Genomic DNA, 27,767 nt, shown 5'->3' with positions numbered 1-27,767 from the left:
GCTTTCCCAGCTCCAAGGAATAGTTTCATCGATCTAGTGCTCCCTCTCTTGGCAATGCGGGTAAGGTACAGTCCCTTCACCTACAGCTCCCTCGGAAGATAATTGAGAAGGGGAAAAAAAAGTGTTAATCAGCACAATTATAACACTTCTAAGATTCAAAAGTGGGCAACTCTTCAGCTGAATTTTATGGCAAGGCTCTATTTAATAGCTAAAATAATTTTAGCAGCTCCTTGATTATAAAAATCTGAACCCAACAGTTGTGGCCCTTTCAAAAATATTTAACTTTATTCATCCTCGTTTTGATCAGCTTGTTTTTCTAATTATCTTTAGCAGCTAAATTTCAAAAACTAGCATTTTGCTGGTTTAGGACTCCAATTAAAAGCTCTTTAGCTAAAAGCCCATTTATTAAACCTCTGTACACAACCACGAACATGTATGTACAGCAAGTTTACATGAAGGATGATGGTACAAAAGGTACAGTGGTAATTAAAACAGACCCACATAAATAATTTATAAAAATACTTGAACTGGTGAAAATAGCACTGTAATCCCCCATTATCTTCATCCAGTTGCCAGGACTTTGATGTGGGAAATCTTAACATTAGACCCTTTTAAAAACATTCTGAATATATTAAACTTATCTACAGGATAATTAGCAAAATGTATAAAATGTAGATTATTGTACAAAGGACAGATATTAAAAAAATCACCAATCCACCTGAAACTCAAGGACAATATAAATCTTAGCCAAAGTAATGAACACCAAACCACAAACTCCTCTTTTTAGAGTGTTGAGTATTGGCAAGTAAAATGCTCTTAACAAATCAACAGTCCTGTTATTCCTTAGTGGAATTTGGGAAAATTCTACATTTTCTGGCTGCATTGGTGGTCCTGGTCAATGTGGAAGCTCTGCACTGACTTCAATTCCAAGGAAGAACGGGGCAGAAATGTATTTGTCAAGGTTTTCTCTTTCCCACCAGAGGATGAGGAAGGTCATCTGAGTTTGTAAAACTGGAGGAGGAAGCAGAAGGAAGCTGGGATTTGGACATAAGAAAACAAGGAAGACCAGTTAAGGTTTAAGTCTTTTTCTTTTGCTGGTTTCTTGGGGAGTTTTTTAACAAGCTCCTTATCCGTAGATAAACCCCTGTGGACTCTGCCATGTTTTCAAACTCAAACGGTGTTATGCCTTCAGCAAACCTGCTCATGTCAGGAACAAGACTATATTTTTTTCCAGGTGATTCAGTGCTTGTGGCCACTTTATTCTCTCCTGTATTTTCCCCATCATCCACCTCAGGTTTGGGAGCAGGAATGGTGTTGTCCAGCATGCCTTCAGAAACTGCATTATCGGGATCTTCCTTCAAGTGAAGTAAAGTGTCTCCTGGATTAGGACTAGTTATAGAATGTTCATTTTCTGCTATCTGGTCACTCACGTCAGAAAACTCAGTTTTTACTCGGATCACCTTCTCAGGTGACCTGCCTTCTGCAAACTTGCTCATGTCAGGAACAAGACTAGATTTTTTTGCAGGTGACCAAGTGCTTGTGGTCACTTTATTCTCTCCTGTATTTTCCCCATCATCCACCTCGGGGTTGGGAGCAGGAATGGTGTTATCCAACATGCCTTCAGAAACTGCATTATCGGGATCTTCCTTTATGACAAGTAAAGTGTCTCCTGGATTAGGACTAGTTATAGAATGTTCATTTTCTGGTATCTGGTCGCTCATGTCAGAAAACTCAGTTTTTACTCTGATCACCTTCTCAGGTGACCTGCCTTCTGCAACAAGATCCATCTCATTCCTGGATGGTGAGGATGTAACGGAATTCCCAGTTAAAGGTGTGTCCACAGGGATATCAGAGTCACTGTTGGTGCTCTCTGCCTGCTCCAGAGCTGCCCAGATCAACCTCTGCTGTTCCTCCAGCTCCTCCAAGGTCAGGGTGTCCTCATCCATGACAGAGTCCACTATTTTGGGCTGAGGAATATCACTGGAGGGGTTCAGTGGAGCAGTCCTGGGCACAGGGGAGCGGGTGGGTGTTGAGGGCTGAGGGGGGGTGAGGGGGGGTGTTCCCAGGGGTATGGGAGGAGGGGTGGACATGGATGGAGATCCAGGTGGCAGAGGGGGTTGGAACTGAAAACTGTTGGGAGTTTGGGATCTTTGTGCTGCTTCCAGATCTAGAAAGAGATTAAATGACAGCTGTTAGAACCTGAAATCTGAGACCAGGACAAGACTCAAAGTGTCCCTGTTGTGATTAACTACCAGATTTACGTCTTCTCATCCTTGATTTTTAGCTGAGGCAGAATTAACTTTGTGAAGGTTTTAATATCCACCAAAATCATGGGTTTGGGGATTTTTACTCTGCTACTTATTCAAGGAAAAAAAACCCTCTTGAATGTATTAAGAACAAACTCATTCCATACTGAAGGATTCCTCACAGCAGATCCAGAAGGAAAGCCAGAAGTTTCTCCAGCTCTTTGAACATTTAAATAACACTAAGTCCTCCTTTGAGATCGACTCATTTTTAAGGAGCTGAAAGCCTGTAACTTCTACGTTATTTCATCCAAATATTTAAAGATTTAGAGGCCTTCTGTGAAGAAGTTTTTTTGGGATATACCTGAAGTAAGGAGATCAGAATTTGTGACCTAACATTGCAATTGCTCTGAGCACCCCTGAAACCTCCTGCTTGGGATCTGACAACCCCTGTGCCAATCACAGCAACCCAAAGTGCTCACTGCAGAGCTGCCAAATGCCACTGGGTAGGACACAGCTGGCACATGTCAGCACTGACATTAATCACCACCAGAACGACCACTGACACACTGCCTTCTCCTTTGAACTCTGGGGTTTGAATTCAGAGCAAGTTATTTTGAAAATAAAAATGGAAACTAGGAAAAAAAAAAGTGCAGAGTGACTGTACCAGAGTCCAGGTCCATGTCAGCTGCTGCTACCTCCAAACTGTCTTCTCTTTGTCGTTTTGAATGACGAGGCTTTGACTGAGGTGCAGCCCTTTTATTGCTGGATTTTGGACTTAGCTGAAATTATCCAAGAGAACAAAAAGAATTAGTATTAAACTGTATAGGGTAACATTTCCAGCTATAAGAACCTACTTAAAGGGATTTTGTAACTATATAAAGATTTAGGGACCCAGAGTGTAAACAGACATTGACATTTGAGGGATGTCATGACTATGGCAACTGAGCTTTTCATTATGGAATCTGGAGCTAAGATAATTTTTAGGCTGCAAAAGTTTATAGCAACCTTTTTTCACAACTGTTTATAAATCAGTGCCAAGTATTAACTAAATGATAGAATTTATTCTAAACATGAAGCAATTTTGGTAAAAGAGAGAAGCCAGATTTCACATCCCTTTGGTATCAACAAGAAACTCTGTCCCCTTGTGCAAAAAACGAAGATATTAAGCAAGAAATCATTAACTACACTGACTGCATGACAACTCTTTTGGTTTATAATAACAAGGAGATACATTCACCGCCTGCAAATTAGAAAGGTACTGAGCAAAAACATCCTTCTGCTGAGAGGGCTGCATGGGGATGGAACCAAAGATCTGCCACTCCTACAGCAAAGAGAAAAAAAACAGAGAAATAATGTTGCATGTGGTTGGTCCATAACACAACAGTAAAAATTAAAGGAAACATTGAGAGATTAACAAGACAAGATGAATTTCTCATCAAAAGCCTCATTAATCAGAGTAATAACTAGATTTGGACATTGGTAACACAATTACAAACTTCCCCTTGAAATAACTGTTCAGACAAAAAAAGGTTTATTTTGAAAAAACTTAATTTTTAGTGAAAACTTGAAAAAACTTGAGAATAGAACTTTGGTTAAGAATGAAAAAACACTAAATGGGCAAATGTAAAGCTGCAAGTGCTCAAGTGGTTCTTTTTAATCCACAGGCATTACATCAGTGATCAAATTCACCACCAGCAGGTTAAAAGGCTTTTGAAAATCAAAGTGCAGCACCCACAGATTTTTTTTGTGTGCTCTGAGCTTAGGAGAGCACCCACTATGTGGGTCTTTGACTTGTTTTTGTTCTGGTTGTTATACAGCTTTGCAGAGGTTGTGCAGTAACTGGTCTGATGCAGTTTCTGTGGCCGAAATTGTAACACCCACGGTAATTTTCCTATTCCATCTTCAGAAAATTTAGATGTATGGAAGGAACAGCCATTCATGTGTGAAGTTTTGTGTTTTAAAAACACTGAATTATCCTTCTGGGCTCCTGATGGTCTCATAATGGAATTAACCCCCACAGAAGCACTGCCAGACCTACCCCCAGGACTCATGACAGGTATCAGTCAGATCGATGTCACATAAATTACAGTCCCCAGCCCCAAACCAGGGGCTTCAAAATAAGAGACTGTTGAAAGAAAATTGTCAGATGCAAAATCTAAAACTAAAAGCATTTACTGTCACTCAGCATGTTATTTAGAAGGCAGAGAACAGGTACTTACATCTGGGATACCACTGGGAGTAGATATATTAAAGCCTGGATAATTTACCAACTTGGAGACATCGTAAGTGATACCTTTGTGTTGGGGAGACTCTTCATCTTCTTCACCACCATCATCTGCAAGGAAATATAATTATTAGTGATGTTAATTAAGAACTGAAAGTTACTGGAAAAAATCCACAGGATTTAAGAACAGGGGTTTGGAATGTAAGTATTGATAGAAGGTTTTGTAATGCACAAGGGCAGTAACAGTGACCAGATCCATCAGACACCTGCATGAAGCTTCCCCAGAAACCCAACTGGGGATTCCTAAAAGCACTGCTCTTCAGGTACCACTAATATCCTCAGAATTTGGCCCCAGGGACAGTTCTGAGATGCAGAATAAACGTTGGTCAGAGCAAAAAGGTGATAAATCACTTTCTAAGTTGGGTTTCAAGAAACACGTTGTTTGCTTGCTGGTCTTCTTAGTCTTCCTATAGACAAGTGAGTTACTGAACTTGAGAAAGTGTTATGATGCTAAGAGAAGAGGAAATGATGCCAATAACACCAAGGTTGTGGGTTTGTTCCCAGTGTGGGCCATTCACTTAAGAGCTGGACTCGATGATCCGTGTGGGTCCCTGTGATTCTGTGATGTGCAAGTCCTGCAGAGTTTCACAGGAACTCCAGGTTCCAACAGTGAAATCACACTGACAACCTTCATCTGTGCAATCCAATCATACAGAACTTGTCTCACTGTTACATCACAGCTCGATAAAGAAGGAGCATTTTTACGAGACTAGAAAAACTTGATTTGCAGCTTTCTCCCTCTTGCATGAGAAAGGTGAAGGTTTACAAACCAGTCACTTCACTGTCTCCTGGGTAGGGTGCAGCCAGAAGACAGGTGGCATGGTAAAAGTGCATTCCAGCCCCACATTCCTCACCTTTTCCATCATAAAGAGCAAGTCCTGAGTGCTCCATCTCGGCCTCCTTGAGCCAGCCCGGGGGATACCCCAGCTGGCGCATGCGGTAGATGAAGGGAGGGAGGCTCCTGTCTGTGACACCAAGTGCATCCTGGAGGACCCCACTGAGCAAGAAAACAAACACAAAACAAAACAGAAAACAAAATTACAGCAAATTCTGGAATTGCTGACAAAAGGTAGTTATGAACATTTTTTGCATTTTACACTGTCGAGTTAAAACAGCTGAATTTTAGCTCAAACTGTGTTGCTTTTCAATCCCAGCTGTAACAATTTTAGATCCAAACCAGCTCTGATATTCAATATAACTTTTTGCATTTCTCACGTGCTTTAACAGAATTAATTCTACACCAAGAATAACTTATTTAACCTGCTACTTCTGATTCATGTCACTCTTACAACTGGCAGGGTGGAACTTAACACTCAATTTACTGGGGGTTTTTTTGGAGACTGCAAAGCAAAACTATCATTCTTTTAAACATTTTGAACAGAGAGGAAGGGACACTCAAAGCTCCAAATTTTCAGAATTTTGCATGCTTTTTTCAGTTTATTAGGATCATCACAAATTTGCAATATGAGAAGTCAAAGTGGAACATTTATCTCCCTAAATTAGGGAAAGGACCATGGGAAAGGGGAGGACCACCAAGCTGGCGATGAGTTTTCATCTGAAAAATACCTTTGCCAAGATTCTATTTAGCAAATTCAAACACAATAAACCCATAGTTTGAAAATCTGGCACTCCAGAGGTCGAAAAGGTATTCCAATGGAAGGAAAAGAGATACCTGATCACTCCTGGCTTAAATTTTCCAAACCTCTCTTCTACTTCTTCCTCGTGGTAACGCTGCTGAAAGTTCTGATTGCTCGTGTCCCCACAGGCTTCCAAAAACTCCTTTCTCTTTTCACTTATCCGAGCTGCATTTCGTGGCTTAGGGACAAGAAAATTGGGAAGTTTAGAATTAAATTCACAATTTATATATATTATTATATATTAATATGATATTTTACAACATCAACCAGCACTGCCTGCCCTCCTCATGCTCTGTTGTTGATCACAGAGCCCAGAGATACAACCAGGTGTAATGGAAACCACACAGCAAACCCCAGGAGTATTTGCCCTGGATCTGGAGAGCTCTAAAACAGGAGGAGATTGTTCAAAGTTAAAACCTTTTGGGTTTTATTTGTATTTCTTGTCCATCTAGCGAGAGAATCTGACTGAAAACTTGCTGATAACTTCAGATTTCAATAAGAAACTGCTACTGGATGAAGCAAAGTTTCCCCCACGAATAAAAAGAGGCAAACCATGATGTTACAACACGAATTTCCCTTCTGATTTAGTATGTTAGAATTTATAATATGAGCAGTATAATCTAATCACCAGATGAATAAAACCACTTGTCCATTCTGATCCCAGCACCTCTAATGTTTTTTTAAATGAAACATTTCTTGGAGAACAGCAATCTTTGGAATACTGGTGATGACTTTACCTGTGGACAGTCTTTCATTTGATGGTCTTCAGAACCACAGTTGAAACAATGAGGTTTGGGCCTGCTTAAAAAATGCACAACAAATTAAGCCTGAAAGCAACTTTGCAGTGTTCAATAAAAGCACTTAATTTTTGTTCTTGACAGATTTTTAAGTTTAGACTTCCTGAGAAAGAAACCAATGAAAACCTGGAATGGAACTGCAGCTGCCTTCAATTTTCGCTTTCCTTCTAAATTCTTGCCATGACAGCAAACATTTGCAATATCACTGGAGGGGAAACCAAGATTTTAGAGAAAGATTTTTTTTCTCAACATTCATTTTTACCCAATTAGGATGGGAACCAGAAATGGAGATGAAAGGGTGGCACCAGAATAAGTGTCCAGGGTCGCCCCCCACACTCTCCAACCTCCTGAAGCCTCAAAATGAGACAAAGTGAAGTGTCTTGTGCTTCATCTTCACTCAAACAGAACCTTCTGTGGGGATCCAAGTATTGCATCACTATCCCATACCATGGGCACAACTCTTCCATCTGCTTTCCATTCAGTAATATTTCTAATCAAACCACTTTAGCTCAGCATTCCCCTTTATCTTTGAAATTCCCACTAAAAACTTTCCTGGTCTTCTCTGCATCTGAAATCAGGGATTTTAGATGCTGCAAACACCAAACCAGTTGTCAGCTGGAAACTGAATTCACTTTGCTTCTTACCTCCTATAAAAACCACACAATCATCTCTGAGATCAGTTAAAATTCTATCAAATAAGTCAGACAGGAGTTACTCTATAAAACAATAAGAATTATGACAATACACCAGTGTAAGGATGACAAACTAATCACTAAAAAGACAAGGAACAGAAGAACTGAGTAAAAAATTCACAAAGTTTTCACACACTGGTTTTAGGCCCTTCCTAAAGAAAGTCAGTAAAGACCCACAGACTGCAAAGCTCAGCTCTGGTTTAATTCATTTAAACCCATTAAGTATGTCCAATGGTTCATTAACTGGGGAATCATCACAGAGTACATCTCTTCAGCTCAAAACTTGATATTTAAGAGTAATACAAACCTTTTGGGTTTTACTTGTATTTCTTGTCCATCTAGGGAGAGAATCTGGCTGAAAACTTGCTGATATCTTTAGATTTCAATAAGGAACTGCTACTGGATGAAGCAAAATTTCAATTTTGTTTAAAATATCAGTGAAAACTTCATAATGCTTTGAATATTGACTTTTCTGCATTAAGTTACAGATGGGTCCTTGATATGAAATCCAGAGTATAAACTATAAAAAAAATCTACTTTAAACTATCTGCTAAGATGAGCTTATGTTGTTTCCTCCTGCAGTTTGTACCCAATATCCAATTTTGCTCTTTATCAGCACTTTATCAGCTAAAACTAAAACCCTCTTGTTTATAGATAGAAATTTCAAGGTAATAATTCTGAAATGCCTCACAGCAATCTTATTAAAAACATAACACTTTGTTTAATCTTAATAAAAAGGTAACATTTTGTTAGAGCTTCAAAACTGCATGTTGAGTGCAGTACTTTGGTCATTTAGAAGACAGAACCTGATGCACCATTTCACTAAAAAAGTGCTGGTTTAGGCTTAATATCATCTCTGGGAGCTCTAAAGAAAGATGCAATAAGTACATTTAAAGAACAATATCAAAGTTAGGCTGGAAGTCATGAAGTCTTCCACACTTAACCTGGCATTTTAGGAGAAATTCCCCTGTTAGGAATCTACTCCCTTCATCCAGAGGTTGGGGGATTGTAAATTTGCAATTTTTGTTCAGGTACAAGCGATTTTTAAACACTAGGAAATGATCCTTAATAAAAACTTGAGAAGTAGATATTGCAGAAGTGAACTGGGAAATTGGTTCTTGTCCTGAATATTTCCAGGGCTGAAGCAATACTGGAAATCTGGGGATGTGTTACTTCTGAAATTTCTTGTCTCATTTCTTTTTGCCATGGGAGACAACTGTATTAAGAAATATTTCAACACTTCCCAACTTTTTTCAATGTTTCCCTCAACTCCCCCTTTCAAACAGTGGCTTTAATAAACAGTAAAGAACCACATGGATGCATGTTAAGAGCATTCCATAAGTCCATTTTAATAGAAAAACCATCTCACAGGATATTTGAGTTTGCCAAACCCTTTTCTTCTCCCTTTTATAGAGGTAGAAAACTTATTCAACCTGCAAGGAGTTGTCATTTCAAACCTAGTCAGGGACTGGCCCAGGAAATTCCTAAATTCACAAGAAGTATTTACAGGCATAAAGCATTCACTCTTCCCAAGGATAAGCCTAAAAATCAACAAGTCAATCATATCAAAATACTTATTGCTTTGGAGTGAAAAAGCCATTAATGACTCATTAAAACCTTCCATCTCTAATGACTGATATGGTTTCGACAGAAACATAAAATCTACTGAAGAGAACTGGAGTTCAATTTACCAACTGGAATTCTTTGGCTTTGACAAACAGAGAGAATAAAGATGTTTTAGCAAACAGGATACTTTGGGATTTCCCATCCTTCTGTCAGCTGTGGATTCTCATTTAATATGGGCTGTCCCAGTTTATCGAGACAAAAATTGGTAAAATACACAACACTTCCTACAACCTGCAGAGAAAAAGTCAGAGAATTGTCAGAAATGTGTCAGTATTTAGGTGAGATCTGTAGCATTTCTATACATTTACACTGCTTGAAATAACTGCAGGCTTTTTCCCCCATTCTGTAAGAATTTACAAATAACACACACCCACACCTGGACACATAAGATTTTTTTCACTGATGTAGCCAAAACATGCTGAACTTAAATTTGATTTATCAGCGTAATAGCAGTGAACAGATCTTATTTTAATGGCAGTAAAAAATGTAGAATGAAGAGTCGGACCTACCATGGAAGAGCACAGTCAAAAACTTACACTAAAAGCCTCTTTCATTTTTTTAGCAGAAGATGAGCTGGCTGTTTTACAGTCCTCTTCCAAAACAACACTGGAGGGCTGGCAGGAAAAGCAAAAATCAAAAGAATTAATTGGAAATAGCAGTAAATAGAAGAGCTCCTGAACTAGTGAAGGTTGTAAAAGGCACAGAATGTGGAGTTCAGCTGCTGTCCTTTGGAGATGTCCACGTTAGTCTGGATGCTTTCCAGAGTCCAAAGCATGACACAGCTCATTTCTAATGTTTCCTTTGATGAGAAATACGCTGCACAACATCATCTTCATTCTCATCAGAAAGCTCAGGGAAAGATGGAGGGAAATCTGCCATTCCACCCATTTATTCAAACTGAATGTTGGGTAAAACTCCAAATTCTAAACTAGGAGAAGAAAGTGTAATTTTTCAGAATTTGTTTGATATTCTCTTACATACACTCAGAGTTGGGCCAAATACACCAGAAGAGGATGCATTAAGTTTATATTTTGCAGTCTTTTCTTGATTATTTAAACCAACTTCTTAATTTGCCTTGACTGAAATTCCAAAGAAGCATTTTCACAGGCAGAAAAGATCTTTTCTTTATCCTGGGCTCTATTTTTGGCACGAATGGTTACACAACATTTGTTACTTGAGTTTTGTTACTATTTAGCAGTGCAGCATTTCAATGTTCCCACTAGAAAGATGTGAGAGAAGGAACATCTGAGAACAATTTGAATTTGGAAGTACCTGGGGTTTAGCGTTCAGGTGTTTCTTTTCTTGTTCATATTTCTTCTGCTCCTCATATCTCTGAACTAAGCTAAAAACAAAATCTTCAATCTCTTGGCGGTACCGCCTGGAACAGAGGGAAGGAAGCAGCACAGAGACATCAGACACGAGCAAGGCTCCAACAAAGGCCAGATGGCTTTTTTTTAAGCATTTACCACTTCCTAAAGAACTCAGAAAAGAGGCAGTGAAATTCTTTGCTGTCCCATTCCCACCCCCATCCAAGGTGAATACAATCTGTTATTTGAGAGCCCCCTGGATGTGGCATAAAATCAACTCAGGCAGGGAAAATTTAATTTCCTGCATTTACCCACAACATTCCTGAAATTCAAACTGCTCTTCAGACTCACTCCGAGATCCTGGAAGTGACATTCATTTCATGATAGTTTCAGATATTCAGATAATTACAGATATTGCTAATGAAAGCAATATTGCTTTCATATTGCCCCTTATTCTTTCTCCCTTTCCAGTTTAACAAGTTTATGTTATTAAATAAAAAGTACATCCATCCATTGGGCACAGCACTAATATACCCAAATGAACAAAAAATTCCCATTTCCTGTAAGGATTGTTTTTTTATTTGGAAATACTTACTTAGAAATGACATTGTTCATAAATAAAATCTGCAAGAGAGGCCCATCAACTTTGGAGTTTTCCACTGAGATTCCACTAGGACAGAACAGAGACACACACAATGGTCACAGTGAATATTCCCCATCTGTTTTATTCCACAGGGAGAGGAAGGTTTGGCCAATACAAGTTTTATCCTTTTAAGAAGTTCCTATCCACTTAATCACCCTCCTTTTAAGCAGGTTGGCTGGTGTGAGGTGGAAAGAAATTAGAACATCACACTACAAAAATACTCATATTCTGGATGAACAGAAATCTATTCATGCTCTTATAACTGCAGTAAACTTATAAATGAGATCTATTATTTATTGAAACATTTGATTGAACTTTACACTAAAACTGTTTCCCTAAAAGCCACATTTCACAAAGAGGCAGATACACACAAATAAATTAAGTTACAGTGACACCAACTAAGTCCTTGATATTCAACTCCAAAAGACTTTTCAAGAACTGAAATGGCATTTTAGAAGCCCAATAACTGAGCAGGGACTAGGACATGGAAAGAAGGTTTAAAAAGATGTGGGAGATTGTTATCGCAGACAAATTCTATTTATATATATATATATATATACACACATATAAATATCAGCATTAACATACCTGGGACAAGTCAGAATATTCAGCTTCCTTTTAAGTTCCCGATGTTAAGTTATGGTTAAGGAATTTGATTTTCTTTGAAAGACACCCCCCCACCTTAATTACCAAACCAAACAAGAAAAACACTGAAGAAAAATTTTCCAGACTAACAAACAGGATTTCAGACCCTCCTTTTCACCGCACAGGAGATTATTTACAAATCTACTTGTTGCTGAGGAAACACAATAAAAAGAAAAGAAAAAAATACGAAAAAGCAGACCAGCTGGGACAATCCCAACAATGCAATTCATGCACAATGCACTAGGGCTGTATTAACAGATTTGTAACACTTTATTTTAAAAAAATTCTGTCATCACCACAAAACAAAAGGCAACAGTAAGACATCCGTACTTGTAAATGGGAAATAAACGACAATACCCGTTTCAGATCCCACTCTGCTGCAGTGGCGAACCCAAAACCCCTTTAGGGAACCCGTCACAATTTAACAATTTAAAATTATTTGTAGCTACGCTAAAAATGGACTGTCAAAGTGAACACACCGATGTTTCTTTTTCCTAGGAAGACAGAAAACAGGAGTTCATCGACAGCCGTTTAACAGCCACCCCAGGACTCAAGAACTGAGAACTGAGCCTCCTCCTGAGGCGGAGCCGGCGCGGGCCTGAGGATTAAAGTTTTGAGGGGAAGCTTCTTCTGAGGAAGCCCGGGAGAACCGGGCACGGCTCCCTCAGGCGGAGCTCAGCCCTCACCGCCCTCCGGAACGCGCCCGGGCCCCGGCGGACACAGAGGGGTCTTTCCCCTCAGAGGAAAAGCCAGACCCCGTGAGGGCCGGGCCCGCTTGGCCCAGAAGGGAACCGGCGGCGGCAGCAGCGCTCCCGCGTCCCCCCGGCCCGGTGCGGGACCTGCCTGCCCCCCAGGATATTCTCCGCCCGCAGCCGATGCACCGTCTCATCACGGTCCCGCAGCCGCTCGTAGAGCTGGAGCAGAGCCACGGGTACGTCCAGGGCGGGCGGCGAGGGCGACTCGTCCTCGCCCTCCAGCTGCTCGAAGAGCTCGCGGTCCCCGAAATCCACCTCCGCCGCCATCTTGGGCCGCCACAGGAAGGGCGGGGCGGGGGCGAAGGGCGGCGGGAAGCGCGGGGCGGGTGGGAGGCGAATGGTGGGGACTACAGCTCCCAACATGCACCGCGGCTCCGCAAAAAACCCCGCGGCCTTGCGGGGCGCGGTGCACGCTGGGAGTTGTAGGCGGCGCGGGCCCTGCAGCACCGTTGTCACCAAACGAACGGAGGACTCGCTCCCGCCGCCACAACCGGCATCGCTCCCGCTTTTGTCACCGGTTTTCCTTCTCTTCTGAGGGGTGGAGACAAAGACTGGGCAGGAGCTGCGTGACTACTTTCAAGTGTATGTCCTACACTAAAGCCCCACAGTGCAAATCTTATTTTACCCACTTCAAAATAACCAAAGCAAAACTGACAATCCTTAGATTTTCCAGACCTCTCTTGGAGATTGGTCCACAATACAAATTAACATAAAGTAAGACCTTAGAGAAAAAAAATGTCTTTATTATTAACCAGTTTTTCTGCACTGGATTATGTGCCTATTGGCCCAGACTGCTAAATAACATCTACACAATGTTTCTTTTCATGTTTCAAGAATTGAAAATAACTGTACAAGGTTAAAGTACAAAAGTACACAAGACAGTGGACACGAAATATCCATATATGAGTTTATCCCATCTGCTGCTTGTTTGAAAAGTAGAACTTTTAACTAAAAAATACTGTCCTTCTCTAGTTCTGTCAAGTTTAATGGAAGTGGGTATAACCTGATTACAACACTAACACCAGTATCACTAATCTGATATTTACAAAAAAAATCGTATTTTTCAATAAATTAAAGTCAATGCAACACCCATGCTAGCTTTTTGGTGAACAAGGACCCAACATGTGAACAAGAACCTTCCACAGTCCCAAACTTCAAAACTGTTTTATGTTTTGTTATCCTTTTTCAAACTGCATCCATTCCTCTCATGGAAGATGTGAACCCCAAGCCCATTCCTCGCTGTGTGTGAGTCTGTGATCTGGCCATTTCATACTGTGCATCCAGATTTCTGAACACCTCCTCCTGCTGCTTCAGTGTTTTGTAACTCTCCTCATCCACGGAGCTGCATCCGGCTTCATCCTCGCTCTGCAAACAGGGAGAACACCAACATCAGCTCTGGGGGTTCAGAGGCTGGGTCCTAAACATGACTGTTCTTAAAATAATAACCATTTCAATAGTAAAGAAAAATTAAATTTAAATAAAATCAATTTTTAATAAAAATTAGATTAGTAAGAATTCAAGCATTTGAGTTGATTTATTCCAGCGTGTTGAAATTTATTTGAATTTATTGCTGCAACATTCTATTCTCTGTCAAGAAACAAAGGCCTTCACCCTTTTTCTAACTCAGTTAAATAAATGCCTCCAATTAACTCATCTGTGCAAAATGCTGCTTATCACATTATGAACATTGGTTACAGCCACAACTGTTGTTCCACACCACAACAGCTGTCTTGTTAGCCAGAAACATAATGATATATTCTACAATTTTAATTGAATCAGATCTAGATGCTACTTCTGAATTTAATAAATACCTAAAGTTCATAACTACATCAGGTAGTATTAGGTATCCTTATCAGTTAAGGCAGAGTTTAAAATAAATAGAGAAATCATTATGCTACAATGAATACGCTTGATTACATTCAGAATTCTTTACCTTTATGCCCATCAGTTTTCTGAACTTGACATTTTGGTCCTTGTTTCCAAAATTTAGTTTTTCCCATATTTCTGCAGATTGTGACTTATCCTGTACAGGGTAAAAAAAAAAAAAGAAAAGATGTATCAACTTTTAGGCAAGTTTCCATTAATATCACAATACAGTAGCAAGCAAAGAAAGTGTTAAAAATGAGCCCATTCTGAAGCACAACTGGAAGTAAAAGGTTTCCAAGCGTGACATTCCTGCAGCATCCTCACAGGAACGCTGAGAGGGAAGTCTCCCTAACCACAGTGTCAAAATCAGAAGCATGTTCCTTCCTTGGGCACACTGTACTTCTTTCCAAGGGCCTGGAAACCTTGTCAGAATTCATGCTTGAAGTGAATTATGGAAAAACAACTTTGCTTATTGCAATTAATATACAGGACAATTCAGGAAGAACTGCCTGGAAGGCATTCAGGGTTGTTCTTCCCTCCTCCCGTCTCCCATCAATGCCATGGGAACAGTTGCAGTTTCTCCCATTTTATGGCACAGCCTGTGACAAGCTAAGGGAGCTTGTTATGTAACTGATGCATGGTGGTACCTCACCTAAACAAACACTGCTGTACCAGCACAGTGTCAAAAGGCAAAACCAGAAATATTTTCTCAATTTTTCCCAGAGTATCAGCAGGCAACTGATATCAAGAGTCCAACTCCTGATTTTAAAATTTTACCTCAGGCTGCTGTTAAAACAGGGAAACTTCCTGACAGATATGAAAGTAATTTTGCTGAAAATAACATTAATAAGAATCTTTAAACTGCACGCAAGATCCTTCCAAACATGTTCATGAAGGCAAGAAAAAGTCAACATTACCCCTTCCTTTTTGCCTTGCCAAAGCATCTTCCGCTTCTTCTCTTGCTCAGCAAATTTCATGGGGTTCACTGCTGCTGGGTTGTAATAGCTGGGAACAGCTATTCCAGTCTCTGCCAGGGCCTTGGCCTGGAGTGCTGCCATCTGAGCTGCCATTGCAATCTGAGGAGTCACTTGTGTTCCCGACGCCAGGAGAGCAGCGACGTTAATGACGGAGCCTCCGGTGGCTGCAGCCGCTGGAGAAAAGGAACTTGGTGTAAATAAGTTTGGACTTTGAGGGGAAAAAAATCCAAAACCAACCATCCCCCCAAACCAAACAAAAAAAGTCTAACTCCCCAAATGCTTCCCTTCAACAGAAATAAGTTGAAAATGCACAAATAACAAATTCATGATCAAATAATGTTGTTTGTAAATTAAGAAACACATGTCCAATAGTTTCAGTAAACCAGAAGTGAAACTAATGTACCCCAGGGTTCTAAATAGCCCTGAGCAGACTTTCAAACAGCTTTCAAACTCTGATGCACAAAGGGTCCAGTGACCATCACAAATCATGTTCAGCCTAACTACACAACATCTCTGTTGTACACTCAGTAAGTGATAAGAAAATCCTGATCATTTTTCTTGAGGTTTTACGTTTCTTATTTTTGGTTTGGTTTTGTTTTTTTTCAAACATTTCTTCCTTCTGGTTGTTGTTCTTGCATATGGACCAAGTCAAGACTATACCAAGACAATCTGCATGTTTGTTGGACAGGACTGTAACACTCAGCTCATAATAAGATACTCTCAATAAGCCTACTCCTACTATCTTTCACTCACACTCCTGTTAATGAATAATATAATACACATGAACTACCTGCAGCCATTTCCTGTTGCTTCTGTTTTTCAACCATTTCCTTCTCTCTCTGTTCTTGCAGTTTCTTTGCTCTTTCCAGTCTAGAAGTACATGAAAATAAAAACATTTAGACATGCAAAAATCAACATCAGGAGCTTATTTATGTCACATATCAATAAAATCCGAACAATTCCTGACCTCCTGGCTAATGCTTCCTGTGCATCCATAGCTGTGTTCCGGCCCCGGAAGGGCGGTGGGCTGGGACTCCGGCTGTGACTCCTGCTGAACCTTCGGGGCTTCTCAATTCTCTTCTTTCTCTCCCTGTAACCAAATTTTACAGTTGCTAAACCAATCAAAGTACATGTGGAGCTTAACAATTCATAAAGGACTTGATCACAACACTAAAAATTTGCTTAATGATTAATTTGAAGTGTCTCAAGAGCTTTCACAGGGATTATGCCAGGACAGTGTAACAGCCAAAATTTCCTTGTAACAGAGAGTTAAAACTCAAGATTTCCAACTGTAACAGAATGCCTAATTCTGGACATTCTAATTTCTAACTAATTTCTGGTAAAGTCTATTCCAAGAGAACTTAAAAATAATCAAGTTACAAGGATGCTTTAAAACCACGAGACATTGAAGCATATTAATAATGAGCATTTTGAAGAGGTCCAGGTTAAGAACGGGAATAGTACTTAGGGAAATTATTATTACTCTCCCCTCTCTAAGCTCTTCCCTAAATGTGCTTTGGACAGCTGTCTGAAGGAGGTTGCCACACTGAATGTGAGACCTGGTTTAAATGTGTGATTTGCTCCTGAGAAGACCAGAACATGAATTATCTGGAGCCTGACCATCAGAAAAGCACCCAGTTAAAATGTAATTTTAAGCAAAATACCAAAATATTCAGTTCAATTCTCCTTGAACAGCCTTCTCCCCACCTCATCCCAAGCAGGAGTTATTCTCAGGCCATATACACTTCATCCCATCTAAACAACAGCCACTCAAAATACACATATATAAAGTACTATTAGAGCAGTTCTCTGTGCCAGGATCATCTGACCCATGTGAGTTAAGGGCTAACTGGAGGTAATGGCTTAATGACAACAGCAACCTTACATGGCAGTCAGGTACTCTCTTGCTTCTCTTTGCACCTTGGGCAGCATCTACAAACACCATGAAGTTACAAAAAGATCCTTGTTCACATGACAAATCTGGTAGAATACAAAGGAGGCAAGACTTATCTTTTCAGAGAAGATGACAAGATGCAGATTCAGGCACTGGGAAGTGACAGATCTGCATTCCTGAGATAAGATGTAATGCATGTTTCAAAGATACCTTCATTTTCCCGTGCTGACTATTGTAGTTTGGTCTTGTCTTTGGTCTGATGCTTTATTGCACTGGTAAACATCAAGGAAATAAGTATTTGAGCTTTTGTATTTAAGTATTTCCATTTGAAACAAGCAGATGGTGTCATGTTTTCCACCTAGCATTTAGTCAGAGCCACAGCATGAAAGAACTGCCAGGAGGGTCTACACAAAAAGATTAGTTTAAATGTCACTGAGGACAGATCACCTGAAAACCTGAGCTTGAGATTATGCAAAGAACCATCAAGAGAAGGTCAAGCTCTACTGTTTGCAAATGCTTCTGTCACAGCCTGCAAACCAACACAACAAACACTGCATTTCAGGAGTGAGGGAATTTATGTTGAGAAGCTTTCCACACTGTTTATCTGGCTTGTGGAGAGTATTCCTTGAGGTTTGCCTGTAATTCTTTTTCCAAAAGCTTCACCCGAGCCCAGAACTTGACAAAGTGTTCCACTTACTGTTAAAAAAAACCCTCTTATGCCTCACTTACTGGAATTCTCTAGGATTTGCAAGAAAAAAATAGTACTTCAAAGGATTCTTGCAGTGTGACCATGACTATCCAACAAGGCCTGTTTCCAGCTGAAGAAATTCCTAAGCCGTGACTATCTCTTACTTTCTCTTCCCATATTTGATGTTCTGTTTCAGGTAATTTGAATTCCACTGCAGTGGCAAAAAATCTATTCTGGGCTGTGAAGTTTTCATGGAGCCATTAAACACAATGTTCAAAGTGACTTTTAAAAACAGTCACTGCACATTACCTACAAGAACTGGAAAGAACAGGGAGCTGAAACCTTGCACAACATGCTGAAGGTGGCTTAAATCCCACTAAATATAAGTAACATGTACCAACTGCAGACTCAGCTCTACTCACCCCAGCTGGAAGTTTGGTAGAAAGTGAATGTCAAAATAAAATACGACACAAGCCACGTAATTCAACTACTTCTTCAAAAAGATAAGTCTTCTTAACAGTTTCCCAAGTGATGTTGTAGCATCACACGAGTGTGAGAGATTGTTAAGTCTCCAGTGATCCACTGTAATGCTGAGCAGTCACAACCAAGTTCTACACCCTTTAAATATGCAATTTAAAACACTACTACATGAACTAGAACACTGTCAACACTTCCTTGGGAGCTCTGGAGGGTCACTGATTTGCATTCAAACTACTTCCAATGAGTAGGAGGGAAAAACCAGATCTGTAGTAGTCATTCAGTCATATTTCAGCTTAGTCATTCAGAAAATCCTGCAGGGCATTATGAATGCAAAGGTGATACACACAGACAGACTCAGAACTCTACACCACAATACTGATTTATCAGCATTGGAAAACATTTCCTTCTATTCAGTGATGAAAACCTCAACTCTAGCACATGCCAGGTGAGGTATGGATGTCAATTCTGTCAAACAGACCCACAATAAGCCAATGTGTGTCTAGCTGAGTGGTTCAATCTGTGCTCCTACAATTTAAGGAAGAAATGGAAGCACCCAAGACAGGGAGAAAAATTAACATCATAAATATTCTCAAGTTGAACTTGACAAAGAGGAGTTAATGATTAACATGGAAGAGTACATTCAGATAAGAAATAGTCCACCTGATTCAAAATTCACCTTAACAACACATTCACTGTGTCACTTCACAGGAAACTTAAGTCAACTTTGTGGAGCTGATCAGGATTAGCTTCTGATCGTTGTATCTGCTCTGACAGTCTGTGACTCCCAGTTAAACTTTCCTTTTCTGATATATATACCCAAACTAGGGGGATAAATACAGCAGTACACCAACCACACTACTGTTGTATCCAACACAGGAAAGGGTCAGCTGTATCTTATCCTTCAGTTTTTACCACTTAAATACTATTTTAAATAGGATATTGAAATGCTAAGTTCAGTTGTGATATAAGAAACCAAGAAGAGCTTGAGCTGTGGCAATTATTACTACTCAAAATACTATTTACTTTCTATCTTTACTATTTATTTTCCTTACTTTATGAGCCAAAAGTTCTAAAATGATGTTTTATAAGATATCTCCAAAATAACTAGTTAAGCATTTTTAATTGCTGACAAGAAATCATGCTATGAAAAGCTGGAGTCTGAGCTATCCAGGACAAATGTTTCCGTAAGAGTATGTGAACACCCAGCCCTTCACCCACTGCATCAGCACAGCTGAGAAAAAGCCAAACACATTCGGCTGCACTGAACAGACGGGAACTGGCAAATCCACCACTCTCCAGTACATCAGCCCCCCAGAGAATGTCCAACCAAACGCCACCACTGAGCACAGATGGAAGGTAACACTCACCTGCTTCTACTCCTAGTTCTGCTTTTACTTCTGCTCCTATGTCTGTGTCTGGATCTGGATCTAGATCGGGATCTGATCCGCCGTTTCCTCTCTCTGCTGCGGGATCGGGATTTTTTCCTATCACGGCTTCTGCTACGGTGACGTCTGAAACACACGGCCCAAATTCTTACACATGTTCCCAGCTTTAAATGCAACTTCTGCTTAAGGACTGACACACAGGCCTGTCACCACAGGGCAAAATGCATCAGGGCAGGGTGGGGAGACTGCAAACTACACATGCAAGAGTTCGTGCCTAGAGCACATTAAGGGGTGAAATGGGGAAAGAACTGAAGGCTCCCACCTGCCACAACAGGGGAACTCCACAGTTTGTGTAAACAGCCATACTCCAATATTGCTATTTGTAACTGTTCACTAAAGAGTACATCTCAAAACAAATACAAAGCCAAAGTAATCTGATGCAGGAGCCTTAAATTTGAGGCAACAAAACTCTGCTCCTCCCCATGGTGTGCTAAGACAGGAAGAGATGCCCAAACTTCAGCTTGTGAGTCACATCATCAGCCCATCATTAGCTGAAGCTTCTTCCTTGACATCCTGTTTGTTGCAGATCCCTCAGCTAAAAGCAGAGCTGGCCAAAAGTTCTGCTGGCAGCAACCTGTTTGTCCCAGGGAATTCTCCTGTCCTTGGAGTGTGCTGGGTGGGCTACCAGGCAAGGAGGATTGGCCAGCACTGCCCCTGGAAAGCTCGTGATTTAGGAGGTAAAGAGCCATGACACTGCTCAGGTGCATTTGCTTTCCTGTCACTGACAACAGGGTACGTTTAGGAGGCCCTGTTAATAGTTTCTATACCAAGTATAAACATGAGACACATCCCCTATATAAAGCCTTGGAGATATTTTATACTTTTACTCAGAATCAATCTGCAAAAAAACCAGCAGCAAATGCACCCCATGAGAACTGAAATGTGCAGCCCAAAGTGATGCTTTAAACCAGGTCAGGAATGGAGCTGAGCTGTACTTCACAAGCCTACACTAATTCCAGCCACTGCTTGTGCAAATGCACTTCCAGAACAATCCCATGGACCAACTCACCTTTCCCGAGACCTGGATCTGGAATGACTCCTCCCTCTGGATGACTTTCTCTCCTTGCGTTTATGTCTCTCCTCACCATTTTCAGATGAATTTAGGCTCTCTCTGCCCTTGTCAGAAGAATGTTCTTTGTCATTGTGGTCTTCAGATTTGTGCTTCTTGGAGGACTTCTCTTTGGATTCATGTCTTCTTGCCTGTTTTAAGAAGAAGTTGGTTCTTTCAGGAAAATAGTGCAACAAAGAGAGTTAGTATGGGTATCAGAAGATAAAAATGATAAGTTGTGATGCAACATTAGTAACCTTAGGAGTGTGACTCAATCATGAGTGATGGCTGCTTTGCCTAAGGCCACCAACTACCCAAAGCTGTAAATGCATCCTAGAATTTTTCCCCTTTTCCCTCCTCCCCACTGTCTATAAAGGATTTCTAGAGCATCCATCAAGGTATCTTTACAGTGTTTCCATATATGAGTTCACCGCATTGGAACAAAAGCAACTATCATTTTCAGTTACTGTCTCCATTCCAAGCACATAATAAGTTCCTATCTTTAAGAACCTAACAATGTATGAATATGCATATATATAAACACTCACATTTGCAGTGAAATATTTAATATTTGCCTAATCCTTCCATACAGAAAGTTCCTTAAACCCATACATAGTTGCAGACATACTATTTTGCTTTTAGAACGAAAAAACATTTATCCATCATCAGGTAATTAATTTTTAGAGCAAAGCTCTTTTCAGTCAGCAAGGAACTTCCAAGAGTTTTTAAAAGGCAAAATATTAAGTTACATGGTTGACATCCCATTTTTGTATTTAAAGCTAACACGCATCACTCAGACTTCCCCCAGCAGTTTTAAATTACAGCTATGCTGCTCCACTACACCGCAATTTCTTCCTGCAGTGCCTCTTAAAAAAAAAGATTCCTTTTTATAGCTGCAATGCCAAAAATATTTAGCAAGGTCAGGCCAGATTTTTGCCAGTGTGTTCCTTAGAGACTAAGTCGTGACATCAACACCCTTTCTTAATATATCCAGTTTATTCTGAAATCTTCCTAGCAAAAAAGCATAGCCCATTTAAGTCTTATGCTTAAATAATGTTCTGTTTCAAGTCACAAATTAAGCATGATACATTCATTTTAGATAAACCCCAATTATTCAAAAGTTTTGGGTTTTTTTATAACTCATCTAAACCAATTAACTCCTCATAAAACCTTTCCTACAATCAGAACTCTCTCTCAAAAGAAGTAAGTCTGGAGAAGATGCTATAATTAGCTTATACCCACTTGTCTAAGTCTTTCTGACTCATTAATATATACCCACTTATAAATATGTTCTTCAAGTAAACAAGAACATTAGGTATTTTTTCCTGCTTTTACAGTGTTTCATTCTTAAGTCCTTTAATACTACATAAAAACACATCTGCAGGTTACCTCTACATTAAGTATATATTTACATAAGTAGTTGTTCTGATATACATATTAAGAATTACTGATATTCAGTATTTAGTCTACAGACAGAGCTTAATCTTGCAAATGAGTGACAACAGCACACCTACTGTGGGACATCATTTCTCATCTGTTCACTCTGTGAAACTCAGAAGCTGCTCAATAACCTGTGTAAGATCAGATCCAACAACATGGCAAAACACTGCACAGGATTTTAAGTGCTTTTCAATCATTAAAGAGATGCTTAGAAATTTTTCTTTTAAATCCCATCTTTCAGACACACACTTAGTAATAAACCACCACTATATCCCGTAAGGATTTAAGATATTTTTAAGGGAAATATGAGTTTGAATGACTAATAGTTACCTTATCATGAAGTAGGCTTATAATTTTGCTATCTGAGTCTGCAGCGTCTTCAGTTCAGTCTCTTCGCGCATTAGCACGCTGAGTATGATTTATTATAGAAATGTTATCATGTGAGCTGGACAAGAGATTATTCAATTTCACAAAAACTCGCCTAGATTTTGCTTTTCTTTCCTCCTTTATTTTTTTTTTTTTAAACAGAGCTTCCATTGGAATGAGGGAAGGAGAAGTTCCTGACCCGGGTTAGAAGTTAAAGTCCCTCATCTGTCCCCACATGGCTTAAGCTTCTTTGTGACTATATGGATGCTCCTGGTTTGCTTGTTTAATCTCTTCTCTGGTGTGTGAGCCAGTTATTTTTAAGGTGTTATTGATGCTGTCTCTTCTCACTCCCCTCTATACACACACACTTTTATTTAAGAGACAGCCTTCTGAAATTTTTGCTGCTTCTGTCCCATTTCCAGCTGACTCAGCTTGTCTGTCAAGTTAAGACAGTTTTCACAGTTAAAAGATGTTATAATCAGAGCTCAGTCAGGTGGGGAAATATTTTTTAATAGCCTTAAGTAGATGGGTATGTTTTATTGAAAGTCCTGAACATTGGCCAGGAACAAAGCCACCCAAGGCTTTTGGATAATGGAAGCTCTGTGAAAGTCATCAAGAACACCATTCTACTTCTCCACATGAACTCTTTCTTTTGGCTGTTTCCACAAAAATAAAAAAAAAAAGAAAGAAATTAAGTTACTAGTTTCTGAAAGCATTTTTCTATCAAACTATTACCTTGTCAACATGATGGCTGCAATCATGCTTCACTATGAAAGGCTCTCCATATCCATTTTTAAGCTTTAAGTTCTCAATTTCTTGTACTTACCATAAAGTCATTTCTATAGGTTTACACATATGTGCATTACTACAAGATACTTTTTACGATGTACAATTACCTAAACACTACAAAGTGCTAATTACCTCTTTGCTTCTGCTCCGGCTTCTGTGTTTTCTTCCTTCGGTATCTGGAGAAGAAAACATTTACTGTCATTTACCAGGTTAAAGAGGAGATCTTTCAAGTTCCTTTCAGTTATTCCACCCTCCAAAGTCAAGAGTTAGAAAACATACAGCACTGTTTGAGTATCTACTCTGCAAACTCTGGTAGCCCCAGTTTTTTGCATTTACTTAAGCTGGGACAGCAACAAACTAACCCATGTGCTACTCCAGTCACATTCTTTTGCCAGGTACCCTTATTTTTGTTCCAACTATGCAAAAGTATCCCAATCTAAGCATTTCTAATTAAAATCAAGACAAAACAGCATCGGTTTCCTCTTTGTGATCCGACCATGTCCCCTCTCCCCACTGACAAGAATTTTTTCCTCAGCAGTTTCAACAGAACACATTTAAGACACAAACCCAAAGTTCACAGCTGAATGTTTTCCCCAATTCTAAAAGGTTATCAGAGCTAAGTCTGTCTATTTTTTCCAAAATGGTCTCAAAGAGAACTCAGTTCTCCAAGAAATTTATGCTGTAATGAAAACCATACCTGACTTCCGTCTTCTCTCCCTTGACCGTGAGCGGGATCTGGAATAATGATGCTTTGATGTTCTGGGAGAACCAGAAGAGGCATCAGATTGTTCCTTTTTCTTCTCTCTTTCTGGAGAGGATTTTTCTGGGGCTACTCCATCTCGTTCTGTGTCACTACCCTGCACATGAGGACAGAATGTTTAAAAACCAGAAGCTTAGGGCTGAAAAACTGAGAAAAACTACTTACTTTGTACTTCCTCTGAAGATACACCTCATTTCTTTTCTGCAAAGACAATGCTGTGAGTGGCCATCCCACAGTTAGGCAGCAGCTTGTAGGCTTGCACTGCACCGTGTACAGATTGATTTTTTAAGACTTTAATAAAGAGAACTAATAGAGAATAACATTTTATTCTCTCACTACATTAGACTTTACTTTTTCGATGTGCTTTTGAGAGTATCAGGAAGACTAAACTGATGCACAGTTTCCTCTAAATGGTGTTTGCAGGTCAATCACCTTTTAACATTCCCACTACTAAGATTACTCAAGGTCACTGCTGACCAACAGATCTAACTGACCTCCCAAAATCCCCACACTATTTTGAAGCATGGAATGAACTTTGAAGAGAAATAAAATTAGGTGCATTGTGTTAGTGTTAGACAGCTAATTTCTAAACAAGGAAAAACCTCAACAGTGTCTCTATGCAAAAATCTATTTGTGTGTGAGCACATACAGGTCACTTACAGCTGTTCCAACAATACCACATTTTTCTTCACTAACACAAACAAGATGTTCCCTCCACTGATGTAGGAGGACTAAACCCAGAAACTTATCTTGTGTAGTCAAGACTACTTTGATTCTATCTAAGAGAGGTAAATGAGTACAAGTGGTGTACAGGGCACTGAAAGGAATGGAATGGAAAAGGGACACCCTGAAAAGGTGACTGTGCCCCATTAATGCTTTCACAGTTTCACTGCTCTCTCTTGCTCTGATCTCATCAATGCCAGTCATAACCAAACCTTCTGAGCATCCTGTGGCTGCAGGAGATGTCACTAAGGACATTATTTGACCTAGAAATGCTATTCATGAAGATAATTTAATGTAGCAGAGGACCTGAACTTGCAGTTTTCCACCAGCTGCAACTGAAAAACTGTTTGCAAACTGAACACGACAGGTGAAAACCTCTCAAAATTTGGTTTATATCCATTACTTTGAAAACAAAGCAGCTACTTTTCCTTAAACCTCAACAGGTTGTCATTAATATATTGTGTATTAATGGCAGAACTTCTTTATTACATGCAACAGGTTAATATATGGATTTGTATTTCAGCTGGTCCTGTTTAATCTGGCCAATTCTTTATTAATTTGCATCTATAATAACATTTCAAGATATAAAGCAGCTGTTCACTTCTCCATTTGCATGGTACACACAGATCTAGCTGAGCACTGACAGCTTAGGACTGGACCTGCAGCAGAGCTTTAGTCCCAGTGACACTTCTAAATACTATTAATGCCTCACACACCTTCCCAAAAACTTTAGCACATTAGATAGATAGCAGGAAGGACTCCCCTATTTGTCATCATAATACCTGGCATTCCACACCTACCTATCATCTGTTTATCTACACCTCCCCCCTCCCCATCTAAGGTTTCAAAAAGTCTCAGTTAGAAGAATTTTCAAAGGAATTTTAAGATGTCTACATATTTACATTTTAAAGCTACTTGAGAAGGAGAGAAACAGTTAAGAGTGTAAGTTAGCTGGGATCTTAAACACATTATCCAGCTGAAACTGAGCCCACTGCCACCTTTTCCAAGGCTCCCAGTCTCATTATTTGCACACAGTGCTGCTCTTTAATGCCCTTGTGCTCTGCACCTGAGGGAAATCTCAGTGCGACAAAAAACAAACCAGCAATAAAAAAGCTGCCAGAGTTCAGTGAGATTATTGTCAGTTCTTAGATTGGCCACAGGCTCAGTGTTACTTTGAACAAGCCCCTTGCCTACACTTCAGAGGAACCTCAAAGACAGTGCCTTCAATCAGTGCAAAACCACTCAATTCTTCAAGTCCTTTAACAGAAAAACATCTTAACAGGCTAAGCTATATAAGCAAACAAAAAAAATAATAAAAAAGAGATTCATTTTCTCCAGAAGTTTAAGTTCTCCTCTTTCTGTTTCACCACAAACTGAAAATTTGTTTCAAAATTTCAAAACAAGAACTTTTAGCTACCAGGTTAGACACCACAAAATGCTCGAAGTCAACTTTAAAAAGTTTTATCACTTTCAAGCCTGCTTTGTTTGTTGGGTTCTTATTTTTTGCACTCAAGTCTACTGAATAACCTTCGAAAAAATTAACCACTTTAAGTTTGATGACTCTTTGGTAGCTCTTATTGGTTCTTCACCTCATTAACGGGTCAAACACCTTTATACGTTACCAGGCCACATCAAACCTTCTTGAACATGAGGAGCAATGGTAACTACAGCAGAGGCGGTTCTTATCGGTATTAATTATAGAAAGCAGGATGGGTGTGAATAATTCAGGAAATATATATAAGACCTGTGACCAAACACAAATAATAGGGCAAGGAAAAAATAAGCGAAACCCGAGCATGGCACAGACACCAAATCGCTCCCCTCACTGGGAAGCTGCGCGCCACAGTCCCCATGAGAAACGCCCGTATCTCCACACCACTTCTCCCCGCAGCCAGGGGACCACAGCTCCTCGATTTCAGGGACTCTTCTTCTCTTCCCGAGCCCGGAGCAGAAACTTCTGGAGCCCGGGATCGCGGCAGCGGGCGCAGCGCGGCTGCCCCTCCCCGAGCCCATCATGGCGCCGCAGCCCAAGGCGCGGCGGGCGCCATTTTGTGCCTCCGCGCACACGGCTCCCGACCCGGCCCGACCCGGCTTCTCCTCCCCCGCAGCCCCTTCCCCGCTCCCCCCGCTCCCAAACCTCGCCGGCGGCCGCCGCTCACCGCCATGACCGAGCGCCCGGGGACCGCCGCCGGCCCTCAGCACGTCCTCGGAGAGGCTCGACCTCGCTCGGCTGCCGCGGCAACAGCGCTCGAAACAGCCCCGCCCGCCCTCAGCGCAGTGCCCGGATGGAGCGAGGGGCGGGGGGGAGCGGGGGACCGCGGTGCTTTGTGGGCCGGGGAGGAGCGGGCGGGATCGCGGGGACGACGCGGGCGCGTTCGCGGGAGGTTTGACCGCCGCCACTTCCCGTAGCAGCCGTGCCGGCTCCCGCCAAATTGAAACCTGACGGAGTGGCCGAGGGGGCGCCGTGAGGGGATCGGGGAGCATTGAGGGCACGGGGGGTCACTGGTGAGGGAACGGGGTCCCTGATGGCGCGGGGGGTCACCGGTGAGGGGATGGGGGTCCCTGTGGGCACGGAGTCCCTGTAGTCAGAGGATGGGGGATCCCTGAGGGCAGGGGATCCCTGAGGGCAGGGGGTCCCTAAGAGCAGGGGATCGGGGGC

At 40.7% G+C, this 27,767-nt stretch overlaps 3 protein-coding genes across 11 annotated transcripts in view; 1 reads left to right on the top strand and 2 right to left on the bottom strand.

Annotated features, from left to right (window-relative positions):
* Positions 1–381: 381 nt before the first annotated feature.
* Positions 382–12,943, bottom strand: ZCCHC8 (zinc finger CCHC-type containing 8). Of its 5 annotated transcripts, none has more exons than XM_027689545.1 (15): positions 12,737–12,943; positions 11,821–11,863; positions 11,185–11,259; positions 10,555–10,660; positions 9,819–9,896; positions 9,410–9,513; positions 7,964–8,029; positions 6,905–6,968; positions 6,203–6,345; positions 5,385–5,527; positions 4,466–4,581; positions 3,484–3,567; positions 2,911–3,025; positions 1,569–2,167; positions 382–1,265 (listed from the first exon to the last, which is right to left on the bottom strand). In XM_027689545.1, exons 1-15 carry the CDS (start codon positions 12,897–12,899, stop codon positions 1,077–1,079), a joined length of 2,088 nt encoding a protein of 695 aa, XP_027545346.1. In that variant the 5' UTR covers positions 12,900–12,943; the 3' UTR covers positions 382–1,076. The 5 variants fall into 5 exon arrangements, with proteins under 5 accessions (XP_027545346.1, XP_027545344.1, XP_027545342.1 ...); XM_027689543.1 differs by having other exon boundaries at positions 382–1,487; positions 1,779–2,167; XM_027689541.1 differs by having other exon boundaries at positions 382–2,167; positions 12,737–12,942.
* Positions 12,944–13,354: 411 nt separating this feature from the next.
* Positions 13,355–27,403, bottom strand: RSRC2 (arginine and serine rich coiled-coil 2). 4 transcript variants are annotated; one of them, XM_027689551.1, is made up of 10 exons: positions 27,268–27,403; positions 24,323–24,482; positions 23,758–23,801; positions 20,992–21,204; positions 19,905–20,048; positions 16,443–16,565; positions 16,266–16,345; positions 15,416–15,648; positions 14,566–14,655; positions 13,355–13,997 (listed from the first exon to the last, which is right to left on the bottom strand). In XM_027689551.1, the coding sequence occupies exons 2-10, from the start codon at positions 24,404–24,406 to the stop codon at positions 13,818–13,820; spliced, it is 1,191 nt and encodes a 396-aa protein (XP_027545352.1). In that variant the 5' UTR covers positions 24,407–24,482; positions 27,268–27,403; the 3' UTR covers positions 13,355–13,817. The 4 variants fall into 4 exon arrangements, with proteins under 4 accessions (XP_027545352.1, XP_027545350.1, XP_027545351.1 ...); XM_027689549.1 differs by having other exon boundaries at positions 20,992–21,182; XM_027689550.1 differs by lacking the exon at positions 27,268–27,403 and adding an exon at positions 26,959–26,976 and having other exon boundaries at positions 20,992–21,182.
* A 191-nt stretch (positions 27,404–27,594) lies between these two features.
* KNTC1 (kinetochore associated 1) overlaps positions 27,595–27,767 on the top strand; it is a 34,889-nt gene continuing 34,716 nt past the window's right edge. The window contains exon 1 of one of the 2 annotated variants that reach the window (XM_027689521.1): positions 27,595–27,613. The gene's annotated coding sequence lies outside the window, so the exon portion shown is untranslated. Of the gene's footprint in view, positions 27,614–27,646; positions 27,653–27,767 lie in introns of those variants that run through there. The other variant, XM_027689522.1, reaches the window with a different exon arrangement.

The sequence above is a fragment of the Neopelma chrysocephalum genome, unplaced genomic scaffold, assembly GCF_003984885.1.
Source record: "Neopelma chrysocephalum unplaced genomic scaffold, ASM398488v2 Primary Assembly neopelma1_77, whole genome shotgun sequence".
Classification (NCBI taxonomy): domain Eukaryota; kingdom Metazoa; phylum Chordata; class Aves; order Passeriformes; family Pipridae; genus Neopelma; species Neopelma chrysocephalum.
This window is presented reverse-complemented; position numbering and strand designations above follow the sequence as displayed.

What these genes read in the sequence shown, in the direction of transcription:
- ZCCHC8 (XM_027689541.1), bottom strand. Translation starts at nt 12,899, where the DNA reads ATGGCGGCGGAGGTGGATTTCGGGGACCGCGAGCTCTTCGAGCAGCTG. An exon ending in AAATGAAAGAGGCTTTTAGT is followed by an intron (nt 9,514 to 9,818) that starts GTAAGTTTTTGA and finishes TTTTCTCTGCAG; the next exon opens with GTTGTAGGAAGTGTTGTGTA. An exon ending in GAAGGATGGGAAATCCCAAA is followed by an intron (nt 8,030 to 9,409) that starts GTATCCTGTTTG and finishes TGAAATCTAAAG; the next exon opens with ATATCAGCAAGTTTTCAGCC.
- RSRC2 (XM_027689549.1), bottom strand. An exon ending in GGAGAGAAGACGGAAGTCAG is followed by an intron (nt 23,802 to 24,322) that starts GTATGGTTTTCA and finishes TTTCTTCTCCAG; the next exon opens with ATACCGAAGGAAGAAAACAC. An exon ending in GCCGGAGCAGAAGCAAAGAG is followed by an intron (nt 21,183 to 23,757) that starts GTAATTAGCACT and finishes TTCTTAAAACAG; the next exon opens with GCAAGAAGACATGAATCCAA.